This window comes from Cyprinus carpio, chromosome A2 (genome assembly GCF_018340385.1).
Source record: "Cyprinus carpio isolate SPL01 chromosome A2, ASM1834038v1, whole genome shotgun sequence".
Lineage (NCBI taxonomy): Eukaryota > Metazoa > Chordata > Actinopteri > Cypriniformes > Cyprinidae > Cyprinus > Cyprinus carpio.
In genome coordinates, this window is record NC_056573.1 from 10,277,252 (window position 1) to 10,294,576 (window position 17,325).

General features: G+C 37.9%; 2 protein-coding genes across 5 annotated transcripts in view; both read left to right on the top strand.

Annotated features, from left to right (window-relative positions):
* LOC109053523 (glycogen debranching enzyme-like) overlaps positions 1-11,160 on the top strand; it is a 28,566-nt gene extending 17,406 nt beyond the window's left edge. For all 4 annotated transcript variants that reach the window (XM_042771907.1, XM_042771902.1, XM_042771915.1 and 1 more), the window contains exons 21-34: positions 2,860-2,990; positions 3,106-3,242; positions 3,400-3,533; positions 5,056-5,231; positions 5,408-5,510; positions 5,901-6,126; positions 6,710-6,821; positions 6,912-7,047; positions 7,172-7,284; positions 7,774-7,985; positions 9,692-9,789; positions 9,878-9,965; positions 10,050-10,183; positions 10,544-11,160. In XM_042771907.1, coding sequence (XP_042627841.1) covers positions 2,860-2,990; positions 3,106-3,242; positions 3,400-3,533; positions 5,056-5,231; positions 5,408-5,510; positions 5,901-6,126; positions 6,710-6,821; positions 6,912-7,047; positions 7,172-7,284; positions 7,774-7,985; positions 9,692-9,789; positions 9,878-9,965; positions 10,050-10,183; positions 10,544-10,661 — 1,918 coding nt within the window. In that variant the 3' untranslated portion in view covers positions 10,662-11,160. The remainder of the gene's footprint in view (positions 1-2,859; positions 2,991-3,105; positions 3,243-3,399; positions 3,534-5,055; positions 5,232-5,407; positions 5,511-5,900; positions 6,127-6,709; positions 6,822-6,911; positions 7,048-7,171; positions 7,285-7,773; positions 7,986-9,691; positions 9,790-9,877; positions 9,966-10,049; positions 10,184-10,543) is intronic.
* A 4,407-nt stretch (positions 11,161-15,567) lies between these two features.
* On the top strand, positions 15,568-17,270 carry si:ch73-14h1.2 (putative defense protein). The gene is made up of 5 exons (XM_019070939.2): positions 15,568-15,688; positions 15,828-16,017; positions 16,230-16,354; positions 16,580-16,674; positions 16,909-17,270. Exons 2-5 carry the CDS (start codon positions 15,828-15,830, stop codon positions 17,081-17,083), a joined length of 585 nt encoding a protein of 194 aa, XP_018926484.1. The 5' UTR covers positions 15,568-15,688; the 3' UTR covers positions 17,084-17,270.
* Positions 17,271-17,325: the final 55 nt, after the last annotated feature.

The following is a 17,325-nucleotide window of genomic DNA, read 5'->3' on the forward strand; positions in this document are numbered from 1 at the left end:
AACAGTTAATTTAAGACACATGGTCTAAAGATGCATAGCAAAGCACTCAGGTGTTTTAGAGAATAAACTTACTAGCCAATGTGTACATGGAGTAAGCACAAACAACTATACAGTGTGCTCTGTAGGCACAATGTGTTTAACACAATTACATAATAGTATACCTGACTTCAGGGAGATACATAGTATGGAGCATATGAAATACACTCCACACTACGGGCTTTCTGGCAACAGAATTGCCCAGTAGTGTTTTGTCACTTCCCTTAAATACTCAGACCAGACAACAAATAATCTTCAACTCAGCTGTAAAAACATAAAAGACCTTTTGGTTTTTTAGGCTCCCGTGATCACATCAGGGTCACACCTGGCTGGAGATAAACATTCTCACAGACCCCTAAAGGGGGACACACCCCCTTCTCAGCAGAACACAATTCTACAAAAGTTTTCAGTCTTTCTTATAATACAAGTGACTACTGTGAAATTGAGACCATTTTACCAATCACACAAAGACCTTTAAAATGATACCAAACATGAAAAGTTTACACTCATGAATCCTCTATAGTAAATGTTTTATGTGAGCGTAACAACTTTTAGTTGCTTGGACCATGTGCAGATGGATTAGGTACCAAAGAGCAAATGGTCTTTCTTCCAGATCTTCCTATCTGTTTGTTTGGCTCCACCGGAGAATAAAAGCCCATTGTTTTTGGTGCATCTGCATTTGCATTGCGAGAGTTCCTGAAAGTCCGGCTTCACAAAGAATTAATTTCATAAGGAAATAATTTCACTCCTTACGATTCTTTAACTGTGTCTTATGAGTTTTTTTTTTAAGGAGTGTTTGACTAACTTTAAGAATGCTGCAAAATCATCTAGGTCAAGGTATTTTTCAGATTTGATTACTACGCACTCTCATAGACCTCTGATTTTGTTTTCAACAATTAACTCAATAACTAATCCAGGTTGGCAGTTTCATGTGGAACCCTCAACTGAACTTTGTCAAAATGTTTTGGTGTTTTTTTTTTTCTGATAAAGTGTTAGCTATTCACTCCTCTTTTACCTTGCAGTTATCAGATCTGTCACTGTTTTCACTGGCCAGTCCAGCTTCCTTTTTTTGCTTTCAAAACATTTCTCTAAAGGAGCTCAATGATTTGGTCAATAAGATGAAGAAAACTCTCTTCTCTTTATGTAATTCCTGCAGAGATTATTAAGGCTTCTTTTTCTGAAATTGGTACTGCCATTCAGTCATTGATTAATTCATCTCTTGCTGCTGGGACCTTTCATTTTTATCAAAACTTGTATACTCACAATTGATCTCATTTTTGAATGTAGCTAAGTTAACAGAACATCTCCAATCTGGTTTCTCTGTCCATCATAGTACCGAGTCTGCTTTGCTTAAAGTGTTTAATGACATTTTACTTGCAGTTGATGGTGGTAAAAATACAGTTCTGATGCTTCTTGATCTTACAGCCGCATTCGATACAGTTGATCATAATGTTCTTCTTTGGCGGTTAGAGCATTTGATTGGTATCAGGGCTACTGCTTTAAGTAAGTTTTAAGTAAGTAATGTTAGGTAAGTTTTCTTCATCTATTGCTCCTATTATCTGTGGAGTACCTTAAGGATCCATCTTAGGTCCATTTCTTTTTCATTTATATATGCGACCTTTGGGAGATATTATAAGGAGGCATAACATTTCATTTCACTTATAACTTATATGCTGATGATACTCAGCTGTACCTACAGTACCACTGAAAGCTGGCGATTCCATTGAACCCTTATTGGCCTGCCTTGTGGACATTAAGAAATGGTTATCCAGTAGTTTCTTCGACTTAATGAAGATAAAACAGAAATAATCGTCTTTGGTCCCTCAAAGTTGAGAAGTGCTGTTATAAAGGAGCTTGGCAATCATTTCTCCTCAGTCTCTTCACAGGTCAGAAATCTTGGTGTCATTTTGGCCTCTGAACTTTGCTTGACTAAGTAAATAATTTCAGTTGTTAAGAACAGTTTTTATCAATTACGGATCATGTCTAGACTGACATTTTTTGTTTTGTCTTTTCATGACTTGGAGGAGGTCAATCATGCTTTTATTACTTCTCGCCTTGATTATTGTAAATCATTGTATTTGTGTCCCCCTCAGTCATCCATTGCACGCTTACAGATAGTACAAAATGCTGCTGCAATGCTGTTGACCAGGGCAAAGAAGACTGATCACATTACACCAATTTTTGCCTCCATACATTGGCTTCCTGTCCATTTTAGAATTCAATTTAAAATTTTGCTGTTTGTTTATAAAGCTCTTAATGGTCAAGCCCCATCTTATCTCACGGATCTTCTTACGCCTCTTTCATCCTCCAGATATTTAAGCTCTTCTGACAGGGCTTTTTTAGTCGTCCCTTGTTCACGTTTAAAAACAAAGGGTGATAGGGCTTTTTCAGTTGCCGCCCCGTCTTTGGAATCAACTGCCACTGGACATCTGCCTTGCACCTTCTATTGTTACTTTTAAAACAATGTTGAAACATATCTTTACTCCAGGCATTATAATTGATTTTACCTGTTTTATTGTTTTATGTTTTGTCTTGCTTGTCTTATGTTATAACTTTGTTTCTGTTCAGCACTTTGGCCAGCTTTGCTGAGATAAATGTGCTATATAAATTAACTTTACTTACTTACTTACTTTTCGGAAATTTCCACTGAAGCTAATGGACATCCCAATCCTGGTTTTGTTTTGCTTAAGAGCTACTGCAGCCTTATAGTCTAGATCTCCTACTTAGATTTTCTTACTGTGTACAGAGAACTGAACATTTATGTCTTCGTTCATTGTTGAGGAGTTCTGAATATGCTTTTTTCGTGTTTCATCTCCACACCAGGATTATGTCTAAGATGACTCTGGCTGATATGAACGTTCTTCTGTTTCGCTGTGATGCAGAGGAGAAGGAAAACGTAGGGGGCTGCTACAACATCCCCGGCTGGAAGCCCCTCAAATACGGTGGTCTGCAAGGTAGATTAAAGATACAGATGAAACTAAGAAAATATACATTAGGTTTATATTTTGTGGTATTAAAGGCTTTCCAGGTGTCTTAAAGAAATCACACTGGAAATCACACTTCTCACAGGTCTGTTGTCAGTGATGGCAGACATTCGACCCAAAAATGATCTTGGCCACCCGTTCTGTGACAACCTAAGACAAGGGGACTGGATGATTGACTATGTGAGCAGTAGACTGATATCACATGGGGGCACACTAGCCGAGGTAAATTAGTCAAGCGATCAAAATAAATGAATACTGTATGTAGCTGATAATCTCAGGCTGTTAGCTGCAGTTAAAGTCTTTGGAAAGATCCAGAGTTACCGATTGCTGCTCCTATTCTTAAGTCCAGTAGTTAAATCTGTTACTAACGTGTCCTTAGGTGGGTCAGTGGTTCCAGGCTATGTTTGCCTACCTGAAGCACATCCCTCGCTACCTCATCCCCTGTTATTTTGATGCCATCCTGGTTGGGGCCTACACTACTGCACTTGATGTGACCTTCAAACAGATGTCAAGGTTAGTGTCTCAAGAGGACTGAGAGAGATCATCCTGATGTTTGTGTCTATTCTGTCCTATTTTCTCTTATAACTCTTTTGAGTAGCTAATTGGTTCTCACAAGCCGGTGGTTCAGCCAATCAATCTGTTATGTAGCAACCTTTTTTATTTACTTTGAACCTGGTCCATCTCAGTACTGTGTGCCATGTGACTTTTCTTTAGCCCTCCTCCTCCCCAGCACCACCTGTCTAGATCTTCTTCTGGGTTCTATCTCCTTTAATTTGCAGTAGCAGTACAAATCCTAATCCATGTAATTAAGAGCATGTTCCAGCAGTAAGCCTTCTAGAGCCCTGCATTTCAGCCCAACTTCTTACGCCCCCTCGGGCCGGGCTTTGGGCCTGTTTTAGGCTTCTCCTTATTTTTATATTTGAGACATCCATCAATTAGTGATGAAAAATAAAATTGCTGGTGGAAACAACACGAGACCGTGCTTGTGCGCAATTTTAAGGGGTGGCTGGACGGTGTTTAGTGTCCAGCAGCAGCATGTATGGTGCGTGGTGCAGTCAGCGCAGCTGAACAGTTCTGCGTTCAAATGCAATAGCCTTAAGTAATTTTGCCCCACAAAGCATCGGCAAAAGTTTTTTGTGTAAGTGTGTGGGGGGAAGAGGTAAGAGATATTTGAATTATTTACAGTATATATTTATCATCTCTGTGAGGCATGTATTCGCTGAGATTTGGTTAATTTTTGTGAAGCGCTCCTGTTTAAGACCAAGACGGCAGAAAGCGCATCCTGTTTGTTTTCTTTATTTTATGAAAGCTCAGCGTTTTTTGATATTGTGAGTGCACACAAATAAAAGTAGACCCTTTACAGTTACGAATGATGTATTACTCTTACCTTTATGAGTAAAAATGACGGTGTATTCACTGAAAAAATTGCAAGTGATCGCGCTAGCGCCTCCATGACCTGCAAAGCGCGCTGTAGCTTGCACTCTCCGCATAAACTATTGGATACAGCGCACATTTATCTAGGTTTAATGATTAAAAATTGTTATATGGTTGAACTGTTTTATATCTATAGATTTTATTTTAGGCAAGTTGTGATGATTTGAGAAGGCTAAATTGATCAGACATAGGCTCACTGTCTGCCGCTGGCCGCTTGGTCATTACTTTAACAAACAAAAAATGCTCCAAACGTTTTTTCTAAATTAACTTAATAAAAAAACAAAACTAAATATAGTCACTTTGACATTACATACAAAACTGAATCATTTAAATAGCTGGAACAGTAGTATAAGCTATTTTGGGAGAAGGGGGAAAAAAGACGGGCTTGGGTCGGACTCGGGCTGGTAATTCTGATAAGCTGTCGGACACGGGCCGGGCTAGGGGCTGAGCATCTCGGGCCAGAGCCGGGCTAGGCCCTAAATTTGAGGCCTGTGCAGGGCTCTAAAGCCTTCACTCATCCCAGCAGCCTAGTTTCTCATATTTCAAGAAGTTTCTGTGGGCTGTTATAAGATTACCTTTATTGTGTGCGTGTGTGTGTTAGTTTTGTGCAGAATGGCTCATCTTTTGTGAAGCTGTTGGCTCTGGGATCGGTCCAAATGTGTGCCGTTGGACGTCTTCCAGCTCTTCCACCTCTCTCACCAGCCCTGAGTGATGTGCCTTACCGTGTCAGTGAGATCACAAAGCAGAAGGAGCAGTGCTGTGTTTCCTTGGCTGCAGGTAACTCCAAAGTAACCCACAGAAAAGTCACCAAAGTAAATGAATTGTTAAGTGTTGCTAGTCGAATAGCCAAAGTAACAGGGCTGCTAACACAGGATTGTTGGATTAATCTTAACAATGACCTGGTACAGTGATCTGTTATTATTCTTGGTCTTGATGACTTCCTCATTCCACAGGCCTACCTCATTTCTCCTCTGGAATCTTCCGTTGTTGGGGAAGGGACACATTCATCGCCCTGCGAGGACTAATGCTGGTCACAGGCCGTCACTTGGAGGCCAGGTACTCATTTCAATTCAGTTCATTACTACAATAATTAACCAAGACCAGTAGTCATAAGAATCTTTAGCAACTTGATTTTAACTCAGGGAATCGCTATCATATTTAAAAATGGCTCTCAAAGCATATCAGTTTTTCAGCAACAGTGCAGATGGGCACATTTTCTTGGCAAGTTTAGGAGTAAATTCAGCATATGCTTTTATAATTTATTAGTTTAAAATATCAATATCAATCCATCCAGAATCATTTGAGAATGAGTTGTGATGCATCATTTTCCCCCTCTATGGATGACATTAGATTTGAGAAAAAGATAAAATAATTTTATTCTTGAATGTCTAGAAATAAGATTTCTCCCTCTCAGTTCTTTTCTTTCCTCTTCATCCTGCTTTACAGGAACATCATCCTGGCCTTTGCTGGCACAATGAGACATGGATTGATTCCTAACCTGCTGGGAGAGGGTGTAGGGGCGCGTTTTAATTGCCGTGATGCGGTGTGGTGGTGGCTGCAGTGCATTCAGGACTACTGTACTATGGTACCCAGCGGCACTGACATCCTCCAATGCCCTGTGTCCAGGATGTACCCCACAGACGACTCTAAACCCCTGACAGCTGGCACTGTAGTGAGTACACCACCAAAACTTATTGTTCTGTTGCATGTTCTTACATTTCAGATGAACATTAATTATAAATGTTAACTAAATGTGTTCACTACCTGTCTAGCTATGTGTTTATGTCAAAATATACTAAAAAATGGTTTGTCTTTTAAAATGTTCTATCGCATTATTATATTCATCGAGTTGCCTCATGTGGTTTATGTTTATCGCTTCAGAAATGTGACGTAATTTCCAGTAAGGGAGCATAGTGAGCACCAATGCTCCCTATTTTTGATGGTGCATTGTGGGATTTCTCAGGGAGCAAACGTTCCAGTGCACTGGAAGGTTTTTGCGATTGAGACAGCCCTTTAAATGGCCAACACCCTGATCAGTGCCCTGACTACTGAACTAGGGAGCTGATTGAGATGCACCCTTAATAAACATTTCTGTCACATTTGATCAATTTTGTGTTCTTGCTGAATAAAAGTATTAATTTCCTTTTTTTTTTTTAAATCCATCGTAGTTATAATAGACTATATAATGAATTGTGAATGCTTTTTTTTTTTTCTGTTTTACAGATGTGTCATGTGTTTTTTTTTTTTTTTGTCAGGATCAGCTGCTGTATGAGGTCATTCATGAGGCCATGGAGCGCCACATGCAGGGTATAGAGTTCAGAGAGAGGAACGCCGGACCACAGATTGACTGCAACATGAGAGACGAAGGTAAAGCTTTTTATAAAATATTTCTAAGACTTTTTTTTTTAAGAGTCCTTTGAGAAAATGTTGAATCTGTTGTATTCTGAACCCTCTAAGGCTTCAACATTGTGGCCAAGGTGAACCCCGACACCGGCTTTGTGTATGGTGGAAATCGGTTCAACTGTGGGACCTGGATGGACAAAATGGGAGAGAGTGAGAAAGCCCGCAACAAAGGGATACCAGCTACACCCAGGCATACATTGAAATCTCTTAAATACATTCTATTTATAAGATGCCATTTATAAGTGGATCTCTTTTCTCTGCCTCACTTTCTGTGTCTGGCGCCTTTCAATATGACTCTTATGTTCCTAATGCAGAGATGGATCAGCGGTGGAAATAGTGGGTCTATGCAAATCTGCCTTGCGCTGGCTGGTGGAGCTACATAAACAAGGGCTCTTTCCTTACAATAGTGTGGCCATACACAAAGACGGTGAGCTCAGATGGCCCTTACTAGTACTCATAACATTAGTTTGTTCCAAAACTTAGCGAGCTGCCCTTCTATACAGTGTTTTAAGGCATCATCAGGCACTCTCTCAATGTGCAGGCTGTTTCAAAAGGTAGAAAGCAAAGTAATGCTGCCCTCTTAGATGCCTTGTTCAACAAGTTCAGTTAAAAAATTAATCCATGATTGCAGACAAGTTGAGAGTAAGGGCAACTATATAAATAAATAAATATATTTAATTCAATTCAGAAAAGTCTAAATAATGTATGGAAATAATCATTTATCATTTCTTCTCTTATTTGTGAGCATTTTAAATAACTTTCCGAGGTTCCATATTAAATCATAGGATGCTGCCTTAAAAGATAGCTGCCTAAGTAGACAGCAAAGCAGCTTTGGATCAAAGCTAATATTGGTGATTTACTCCAAAGGCACGAATACAGAATCTCTGAATCACAAACATGTACATTATACCTGTAGGCAAACAGCTGTCTATGTCCTATGAAGAATGGGACAGAAAAATCCAGCAGAACTTTGAGAAGATGTTCTATGTGTCCCATGACCCAAATGACCCCAATGAGAAGCATCCTGAGTTGGTTCATAAGAGGGGGATTTACAAAGACAGCTACGGCGCTTCCAGCCCCTGGTGTGACTACCAGCTCAGACCCAACTTTTCCATTGCCATGGTGGTGGTGAGGAATCAATCTTAAACTAACACACTTGATTAGATCTGAATATATATTAGATTTATGTTTGTTTTTGTTTGCTTATTTATTTACTATGTAGTTGCTTGTTTGTTTATTTATTATCTTTTGCATGTTTGCTTATTTATTTGATTACTTGTTTATGTGCTTTATTTGCCTATTTATTTATATATTGTTTATTTATGCGTTTGCTATATTTGCTATATTTCATAGTGTTTTATCATGATTTTTAGCATAATCTAAAATTATTTACAGCTGTTTTTGTGTTTTATGTTCATTTGATTCTATAATTAGCAACCATAATTACTCAAAACAGTTTATTTGAAATGGTTGTTCATTCTCATCAAGGACCCTATCATACACCCGGCACCAGGCGCAACGCAAGTGTTTTTTGCTAGTTTCAGCCTGACGCAGTTGCCATTTTCATGTCCTGCGCCACGTTGTTTAAATAGCAAATGCGTTTTTGCGGCCATAGGCGTGCTGATCTGAAAACGAGGTGTGTTCAGGCGCATTGCCGGCGTGTTGCTATTTTGAGGCAACTGAAATAGACTGTGCCATTGACCAACAAAAACCTGGTGTAAAGTCTGGTGCAATATTTTTTCTTTGTTATTTAAAGAGCGCGTTAGTAATATGCGCCTATAGGCAGGTGCAAAATGCGCGTACACTTAGCTTATTACACACACAGGGATCACAGCAGCACACAAACATTTTTAGAAATGAAAAATTAAATTCCGCCATGTAAACCCGCCATGGCGCGAGTGCAACTGGCTTTTAAAGGGAATGGGAGATGAGACTCTGATTGGTTTATGGCACGTTATGCCCAAAACACACCCATTACTCATTAAGAGAAAAGAGACTAGTCTTTTAGACCATTTCCTGTCCTTAAAGTAGCATAAGTGGATTCGGACCCGCCCTAAGCGCAATTGCACCATGCGCTTTAGACCATGCACTTAGATCGTTAAAATAGGGCCCCAAGTCTTTGTAAACTGGTGACATGTTTTTATGTGAGTAGGAAAAATATGCCATCATAATGTCCAAAAATATCAGTGAAAATCAGTTTTAGGGATTATTGTTTCTGCTTCCTTAGTTTGATGAGGATCTAAGTTAGGCTGGCCACACACAGATTTGAAGGCAGATTTTAAGCCTGATTTGCACCCCTGAACAATCAGGGGGGTGTGGCCCAATTCGAGGCTTGTCGCAAATGATTTTTCATCCAAAAAATCCTCTATTATGTGGTGTCATTCCGACTATTTAACTGCTCCCGATCGAGACAAGGTGTCCCCGAACTTAAAACGGCTCTTAATCATGCTGCCTCTGAGGTGATAGCCAATGAGAGTGAGCAAGCATCACCTACCAGATGTTGTGTGCTTCTATAGCTGAAATTTGGCAGCCACGAATGTGCCACGATAGTAGAGAACTGAGAAAAAACATCACCCATATTCTTCTTTTTGTCCCTGTGAAATCATTCCTACAATCAACAAGTGTGTGTGGTCTCGCGGTCTGGTCTAATCGTCTAGTGTGCGCGTCCAGAGGAGTATAAGGCTAAAAATCTGTTGAAACTGTCTTCATGTCTGTGTTCTCCCATGGATTTAAAATCGGTAAAGATTTGAAAACCATCTAATGTATCCCAGGCCTTAGTGAGTAAAAGCTTAATAGTTTGTAATTAGTATATTTCTAATGGTTTTCATTCCTAGGCTCCAGAGCTGTTTACTGTGGAGCATGCTTGGAAAGCACTGAACATTGCAGAAGAGAAACTGCTTGGACCTCTCGGGATGAAGACCTTAGACCCAGAGTGAGAGTCCTAAAATGAATTCTACCGCATTAGCTGTAACATTCTTCCTGCTTTCTGTGTGTGGCTCATGATTTGTCTGTTTTAATAGGGACATGGTTTACTGTGGCGTTTATGACAATTCTCTGGACAATGACAACTACAACCTCGCCAGGGGCTTCAACTACCATCAAGGCCCTGTAAGATCCATTTGTACTGCTTCATCGGCACAATTTCAGCCTTTTTTAGGATTCCTAACCTTTATATTTATTTACCCTCATCAGGAATGGCTCTGGCCTATCGGTTACTTCCTCCGTGCAAAGATCCACTTTGCAAAGAAGCTTGGAAAAGACACCTATGACGAAACAGTGTATTTGGTGAAGAATGTCCTCTCTCGCCATTATGTCCACATGGAACGGTAAACACGGCATGAACAATTATTGCCCTCAGAACCAGTAAACCATATCATCTCTTAAAATTAGTTTTAAAATCACTGGTGTCATAGCTGGAATAATGCAGATATTACTTAGTAAAATTTGAAGTTACCAAATGAGATGTACATAGATTTACGAAGATGTACAAAGTTTATAATTTTGGTGCCACCAAATAGATGCGGTTTCAACAACTACGCTGAACATTTTAAGTGTTTAAGCAATAATAAATGATTGCAAAATGATTATGGCTTGTAAAAACAGATGGTTAATACAGTTAGTACATGGAGATCTGCATCGTGTGACCATGAAATCAGGATCTAATATATCTGTCTTCTGTTCCTCAGGTCATCATGGAAGGGACTGCCAGAGCTCACTAATGAGAATGGCCAGTACTGCTCTTTTAGCTGTGAAACTCAGGCCTGGTCTCTTGCCACCGTGCTTGAGGTTCTTCATGATCTGTGAGCAGAGATCATGCACCCTTTTCTTCCACAAGTGTTTCTGTGTAATCATGTTTATGTGCTGTTTACCTAAACAGATGTGAGGACACGTTACAGCCCTGAAATCATAGCTGAAAGAGTGTAAAGTACAAAACAACTTCCCGTTCTTCAGAATTAGTATGAGATTTCCTTGTTCCTCATGTCCCCTCCCTTACTCGTCCAGCTTCAACTAGACTACTAGAGATTGTGAGTTTGCCCTTTATGTACTGTAGCTGAATTGAGGTACGTCATTAAAATGTTGATGTTATTCTGCCAGAATATTCAGAACGTGTCTAGTGTAATCTATAATTAGTTAATGTGTAGTGTTTGTCCTACTTCTTTGCACACAAACGTCTTTCACACTGATGTAAGTTTAGGATGCAACTTTTGGAACTCACTAAATGTTTTTGTTTGCATGTTTCGAAATGACTAAATAATTAGGAAAACTAAAAACGGATAAATGTGAAATAAAAAGAATGTTTAAATAGATATTTAAGTTTGGATTTTTTTTTTTTTTTTTTTTTTTTTTTTTTTTTTTTACTTTACTTTTTTGTTTTTAATTCAGAAAGCGCAGACATTTTTGTTGCCAATTATTTATTTTATTACATATTTAAAGTATTCACATTCTCCGCAGTTTGTTCTATAAATGCTATAAAACTTTTATGATCAGTTTTATTACTTTTAATCTAAAACAACTGTGTTTTTTCTTTAAAACTATTTATACTGATCAAAGGTTGATCAAAAGTAGAAGTGAGTGCAAAATTAGTGCATGGAGAATCACACTGAGCCACATCACACTCAAATGTCTGTTTTTATGGCTGGAACTCTGTTGGAAAAAAACATAAAACAACATTTAAGCACCTGATTATGAGAAAATGGGAGCATGTCTATAAGAATACTCACTGGTAAAGAACTAGTTTGCTGAGAAGCAGCTGGTGGTTTTATTATTGTAGATGCTCGGAGGGGACTGATTGCCAGTTGACCGAACTGTAGAGCTGTTCACCATGGTCCAAAGAGCTGTATAGTCTATGACAAATGTCACACTGTAAGGGCATTGAAATCATAAAGAATTATGATCAAGTGTTTAATTTTCAGAGATTATAAGTATATCATTTGCCTCTTTAAACAAGAGTTAAACACATGCAAGAACTGAATATCACCCAAGGAGGAATTTGCTGGTGCTTCCCATGTAGCCTCAGACTGGGATTTCTTGTCTGCAGATGCTTGGCCGAGAGTTGAGTTCTGAAGGCCAAAATCAGCGTTTCCATGACTCATGCCTCATTTTAGCGTTAAAGCATATACTGCGGCTAATATTTAAATGTCTGCATTGAATAGGAATGAGAAATGTTATGCATTAACTCCATCTTAAAATAACAATAAAGCACCTCTATGTTGAAGCAGTTCAAGGCACGGGATTGGTTGGTTTTTATTAATGTAAAGCATCCCACTGCAGTTTTTCCATTTATTTCTCGAGCCTGTAACATGAAGCCTTGGAATTCGGAGGCATTCTCTGCCACCTGCAGGGTTACTGAGTTAAACACAGAGATGTGAATTGACCCCTCCAGGTCTGTTGACATAACTTGAGTTGACCCCTGCTGCTAACGTAATCATGAGTTTTTCATCACTAAGGAAACTACAATGGTAATAATATGAGACCAAGAAATTGCCAAGTTCATCTGACAGGAAAGCATGGCTATTTTATGAGGTGGCGATTTCGTATTGAAATTCTTATAAAAACTTTTTTTTTTTTTTTTTGAAAAATGTAATTCACCTTTTTAAGCAGATTGTATGAAAACATGTGATTGACATTGTACAAATTCATACAAATTAGCCACCAATTCACCAAAGTGTAAAATAGCTACAAATTGCAATTGTTACTCTCAATAATACACCCTAATTTCAAAGTGTTAAGGTACTCATAAATAAATATAATTAATGTAATTAAAGGGATACTCCACCCCAAAATGAAAATTTTGTTATTAATCACTTACCCCCATGTCGTTCCAAACCCGTAAAAGCTTTGTTCATCTTCAGAACACAATTTAAGATATTTTGGATGAGGCCTGTGACTGTCCCATAGACTGCCATGTATTTTAAGTGTTTTCTTTACAATCAAAGCTAAATACACGTAGAAACAGCACATCCTTGTGGCACGGCTGATACAGAAGAGCATACCCAGCATACGGTGATTTGGAGAGACACAGAGGAGACTGCTGACAAAATAATTGTTGAATAAAGTCATTATTTTTGTTTTCTTCGCTTACAAAAAGTGTTCCCGTCACTTCATAACGTTACAGTTGAACCACTGATGGCAGATGGACTATTCTGACGATGTCTTTCATACTATTCTGGACCTTGACAGTGTAACATACTTGGCAGTCTATGGGATAGTCAAAAGCCTCACGGTTTTCATCCAAGATATCTTAAATTGTGTTCCGAAGACGAACTAAGCTTTTACGGTTTTGGAACGACATGGGGATTAATGACAAAATTGTCATTTTGGGGTGGAGTACCCCTTTAATATACACATTTAAAATTAGTCTTTCTTTTTCTGAAAAAAACAAAAACAAAAAAAAAACAAATAATGGTGACTCATCCTGCACTGCACAGATTTTTGTCCAATCAAATGCTCTCCAAAATGATAAAGTCCCTTCCCCAATACCATCTGCAACTGATTAGCATGTAGCAGATCAGGCTCATGGTTATGTCTATTGGCTATTCTTTGATATGTTGAGTTCTTTGATATGACCTACCTGAAAATTGTTTTTCATAGAAAATACATCAGCAGGAAGAAAACTCTGCATCTTGATCTTTAAAAATCTCTTTCATTTAAAGGAATAGTTCATCCCAAAATGAACATTTGCTGAAAATGTATTCACTATCAGGCCATCATTGCTCACCAATGAATGACAGTGAATAGGCGAGAGTCCAAACTGCTGATAAAAGTATCACTATAATCCACAAGTAATCAACATGACTCCATCATTTTAACTTTAAATTGTCACCAGTGTTTGTTTACCAATCCTTAATTCATAATAATGCTTCCTCAAGTGAAAAGGTACATCCCCTGTTGTCCTGTTGTATCAAAAAAAAAACTAAATGTATTTAGAACTGTTTTTGATTGTTTCTGTTTGTAAACAGTGTATTTCTCTCCTGATTCAGACATTTTTCGCAGGAGAAGGTAATATTATTTATATTTTAGCTGGAAGCAACCGTTTGAAGTTAAAAACGCCTTAACGATCAGTTTGTTTGTTACAAACAGCTTTTGAATTCACAAGACGATAACTGATGGACTGGAGTTATGTTGTGAATTATGTTGTTTTTATCAGCTGTGTGAACTCATTCTGACGGCACCCGTTCACTACAGAGGACCCCTTGGTGAGCAAATGATGCATTGCAAAATTTCTCAGAATCTGTTCTAATGAAGAAACAAATTCATCTACATCTGGGATTGCCTGAGGGCAAGTACATTTTAAGCATTTTTTCATGTTTTGTGAACTATTCCTTTAACAATAGATTACCAAAAAAAATCTAAAAACCCATAAAGAAGCAGCAGCAGTAGTTAGAAACTGCCCTCACAAGTTATGGTTTGTCCTGGTGTGAATGTGGTGCTGTTCACAGAGACTTTGTAAGGAGAGCTGCTTATTTGGGACTCCAAGGGAGTGTGATTGGGGGCCATGCTTTGACAGGACTCCTCCACTTGCCCATCGGGGAAAGCCGTGACCCTCCTCACCCTACACACACATCTCAGCAGGAGAATTTGAACGTGTGTCTTAAAACCAATAATAATAAATGCTTATTTGATTTGATTGATTGCTTGATTGATTGAACAGCATGAAATGGTAAACAAAGTTTGAGAACTGAGAACTTAAAGATAATGAAGCAAAATAAATAAATGACTTTATAGTTTGTTTACATACATATGTATCTTCGTAGCCATCAATTATGAAGTAATGGAACCAACAGAATATGTTTAAAAATGTGTAATTTACCTCTTTCTTCTATTGTTATTTATTTATTTATTAACTACTGAATGTTGATAAGACAGCAAAGTAAAACTTACTGTGTAAGAGTGAGACGTTTGCTCCTCCAGAAGCAGCAGTAGGATTGTCCAGTTGTTTGAAGGCTCTTTCTTGATGAGCAAGGAAAGGTCTATCCCATAAATACAGACTGAGTGAATTTCAAGTGGGTGTAAAAACTCCTGTTTGTGATTGTGAATGCATTGCGTGTGTCCCAACTTCATGTTGTGGCAGGTTTTTCCTTGTAAATGTATTGTGATTGAGACATTTACTCTCATTCAGCCAGTGTTTAGATTTCCCACAGAGCAAACACGTCAAAATTTCATGTTCGCTAAATATATCCTAACATTTATCTTGGAAGTTGTCCCAAAAGCCACAAAAATCATGCGCTAAATGTATTTTAGAATGTGCATACTGTAGTCCATGTCCTCACACAGGGCTGTTAAAATATACTGTAATAATAAATACATAGAATCCAGTTTTAACAAATAGTTAGTCTATAATAAAATGTAAAATAAATGCACCATGCTGTTCAACTTTATACTTATTCAAATGCTTCTTGAAAAAGCTGAAATTGACTGACTAGTTTACTGAACTGCTAAATGATGTGCTATATTACACTTGGTTCTACAAAGTGTTCTTGTCTTAAAAGCTAATATACTGTATGGACAGCTAATTTACTTCTAGAATTTTGTCCAATAAAATGTTTTCGTGTGGCATGTAAATAGAATATTTATAAAACCAAGATGCACATTCAGATCACTGTTATTTTTATATAAACACTGAACTCTATTCATCCATTATTATCTTTTTTATGATCTATTATCTATTTATGTCTTCATTATTAAGCGCTTTTACTTCCTTATATTTCACATATTTCGTTGTTTACCTTCCTGGTATCAAGCACTTATAAAAGCCTCTTATTCCTGATGCACATCAGCTATAGTGACATTTTCTGGAAAGCAACACAACATCGCTGCTTGATTTTGTGAAGGTTTGTCGCTTCTGTTGGAACCAATATATTGCACTTAACTTTTTTGTTTTCATTCAAATGTCAGTTATTTCAGTGTTATTTTTTAGAATTGTTATCAGTGTGCTATTAAAATGTAAATCTTTTTGATTTATCCTGTCAGATGCATGTACAGTTTTTCATCCTGGTTTTTGGCCTGAATCTTCATGCTGTAACTGCATACAGAAATGGAGTGGTGACTCAGGCATGCACGTCTATGACTCCTGGACATGGGGTTAGTGCCTCTACGTTAGAACCTCCATATACTGTTACTGCAGATGTCTCAAACTACACAGAGGGTCAGGTGATCACAGGTTAGTGACAGCACCATATCTAAAAACATGTCTAAATTGAATTTCAAACAAAATATCAAGCCAAGTGGCATCTGCAAACGCACAATATCAGAGATTTTATCAGAAATAATGTCACTTTTCCTAGCCATTTTGGCAATGGCTTTTAAGCAACTGAAGGTATGAGTTAGTTTCCCTCAAGTTCACAGTTCATATCACTGCTTTATTTTTGTCAGTGACACTACAAGCTAATGAAACCGGATTCAAGGGCTTTCTTCTTCAGGCCAGGGATGAGACAGGTCCAGTAGGACATTTCACAGTCATGGAAGGTGATGCCCAATTACTCAACTGTGGAACCGAGGTAAGATATAAAACACAGTTTGATCCAGAAATGAACATTCTGATATCATTTGCTCACTCTTATGCCATTCCAAACCTCTATGATTTTGGGAAACTTCCTTCAATCAAGAAGTTTTGCTTTGCATTGTTATTATCTCTGCTGAAGTGGATACATATTTACATATAGTAAATAGGAAATGCAGACAGTATTGTACACAGATGTGTACCAGCTTTCTTTATCTTTCAGGGCTCAGCTGTCAGTCATACTTTAAATGAGAACAAATCAACTATCGTGGCTCAATGGAAAGCTCCTAACAACAACAATGCAGATATTCGGTTCAGGTAAAACTTTTTCCACCTTTGTTCAGTCTGTTTCTCTTATATTTACATTGTTCTTTTCTGTTTTGATATATTTTTAGTATTCTGATAAGTAACTAAATTTCATGACAAATGGCTAAACACCCAAACCCACACATACATTATATATATACTGTATACACACTGCTTTCATAATGCTGCAAAAAAAGGGATTTACAGTTCACGTCATTGAAAGATGCTTTACAATGGCTTTTGCAGGGCAACATTTGTGCAGAATTTCTCTCTCTTTTGGGTTGGAGTTCAAAGTGATCCTGTTAGATTCGTGGGCACAAATACGACAGTCGCTCCACCCCACCACACAACTTACAACTCTAGTCCATTATTGTCTCTCACAATGTGCCTTCTTCCTTTACCTCTGCTGGCAATTATATAAAGACTGGACAAAGATTTGCAAAAATCAAATCACTGTGCAATCACTGGATTTAATATGCTTTTAGTTTCATATTCAAACATGTAATATATTTGTTGAAGCAAAATGGGACTAATAACACTTGGTCCCATAATATATGAAATAATATTTTAATAATATCTTGATTTTATATTATAATATTTAATATTTCCTTTGATAGAGCAACATATGGGTTCATTGTACACTACTGTTATATTTGCTGTTTA

Bases quoted from the DNA above. Each gene is read 5' to 3' on its own strand.
- si:ch73-14h1.2 (XM_019070939.2), top strand. From the start codon at position 15,828: ATGCATGTACAGTTTTTCATCCTGGTTTTTGGCCTGAATCTTCATGCT. The intron at 16,018-16,229 runs GTTAGTGACAGC...TATTTTTGTCAG, and splicing joins AGAGGGTCAGGTGATCACAG to TGACACTACAAGCTAATGAA. The intron at 16,355-16,579 runs GTAAGATATAAA...TTTATCTTTCAG, and splicing joins TACTCAACTGTGGAACCGAG to GGCTCAGCTGTCAGTCATAC.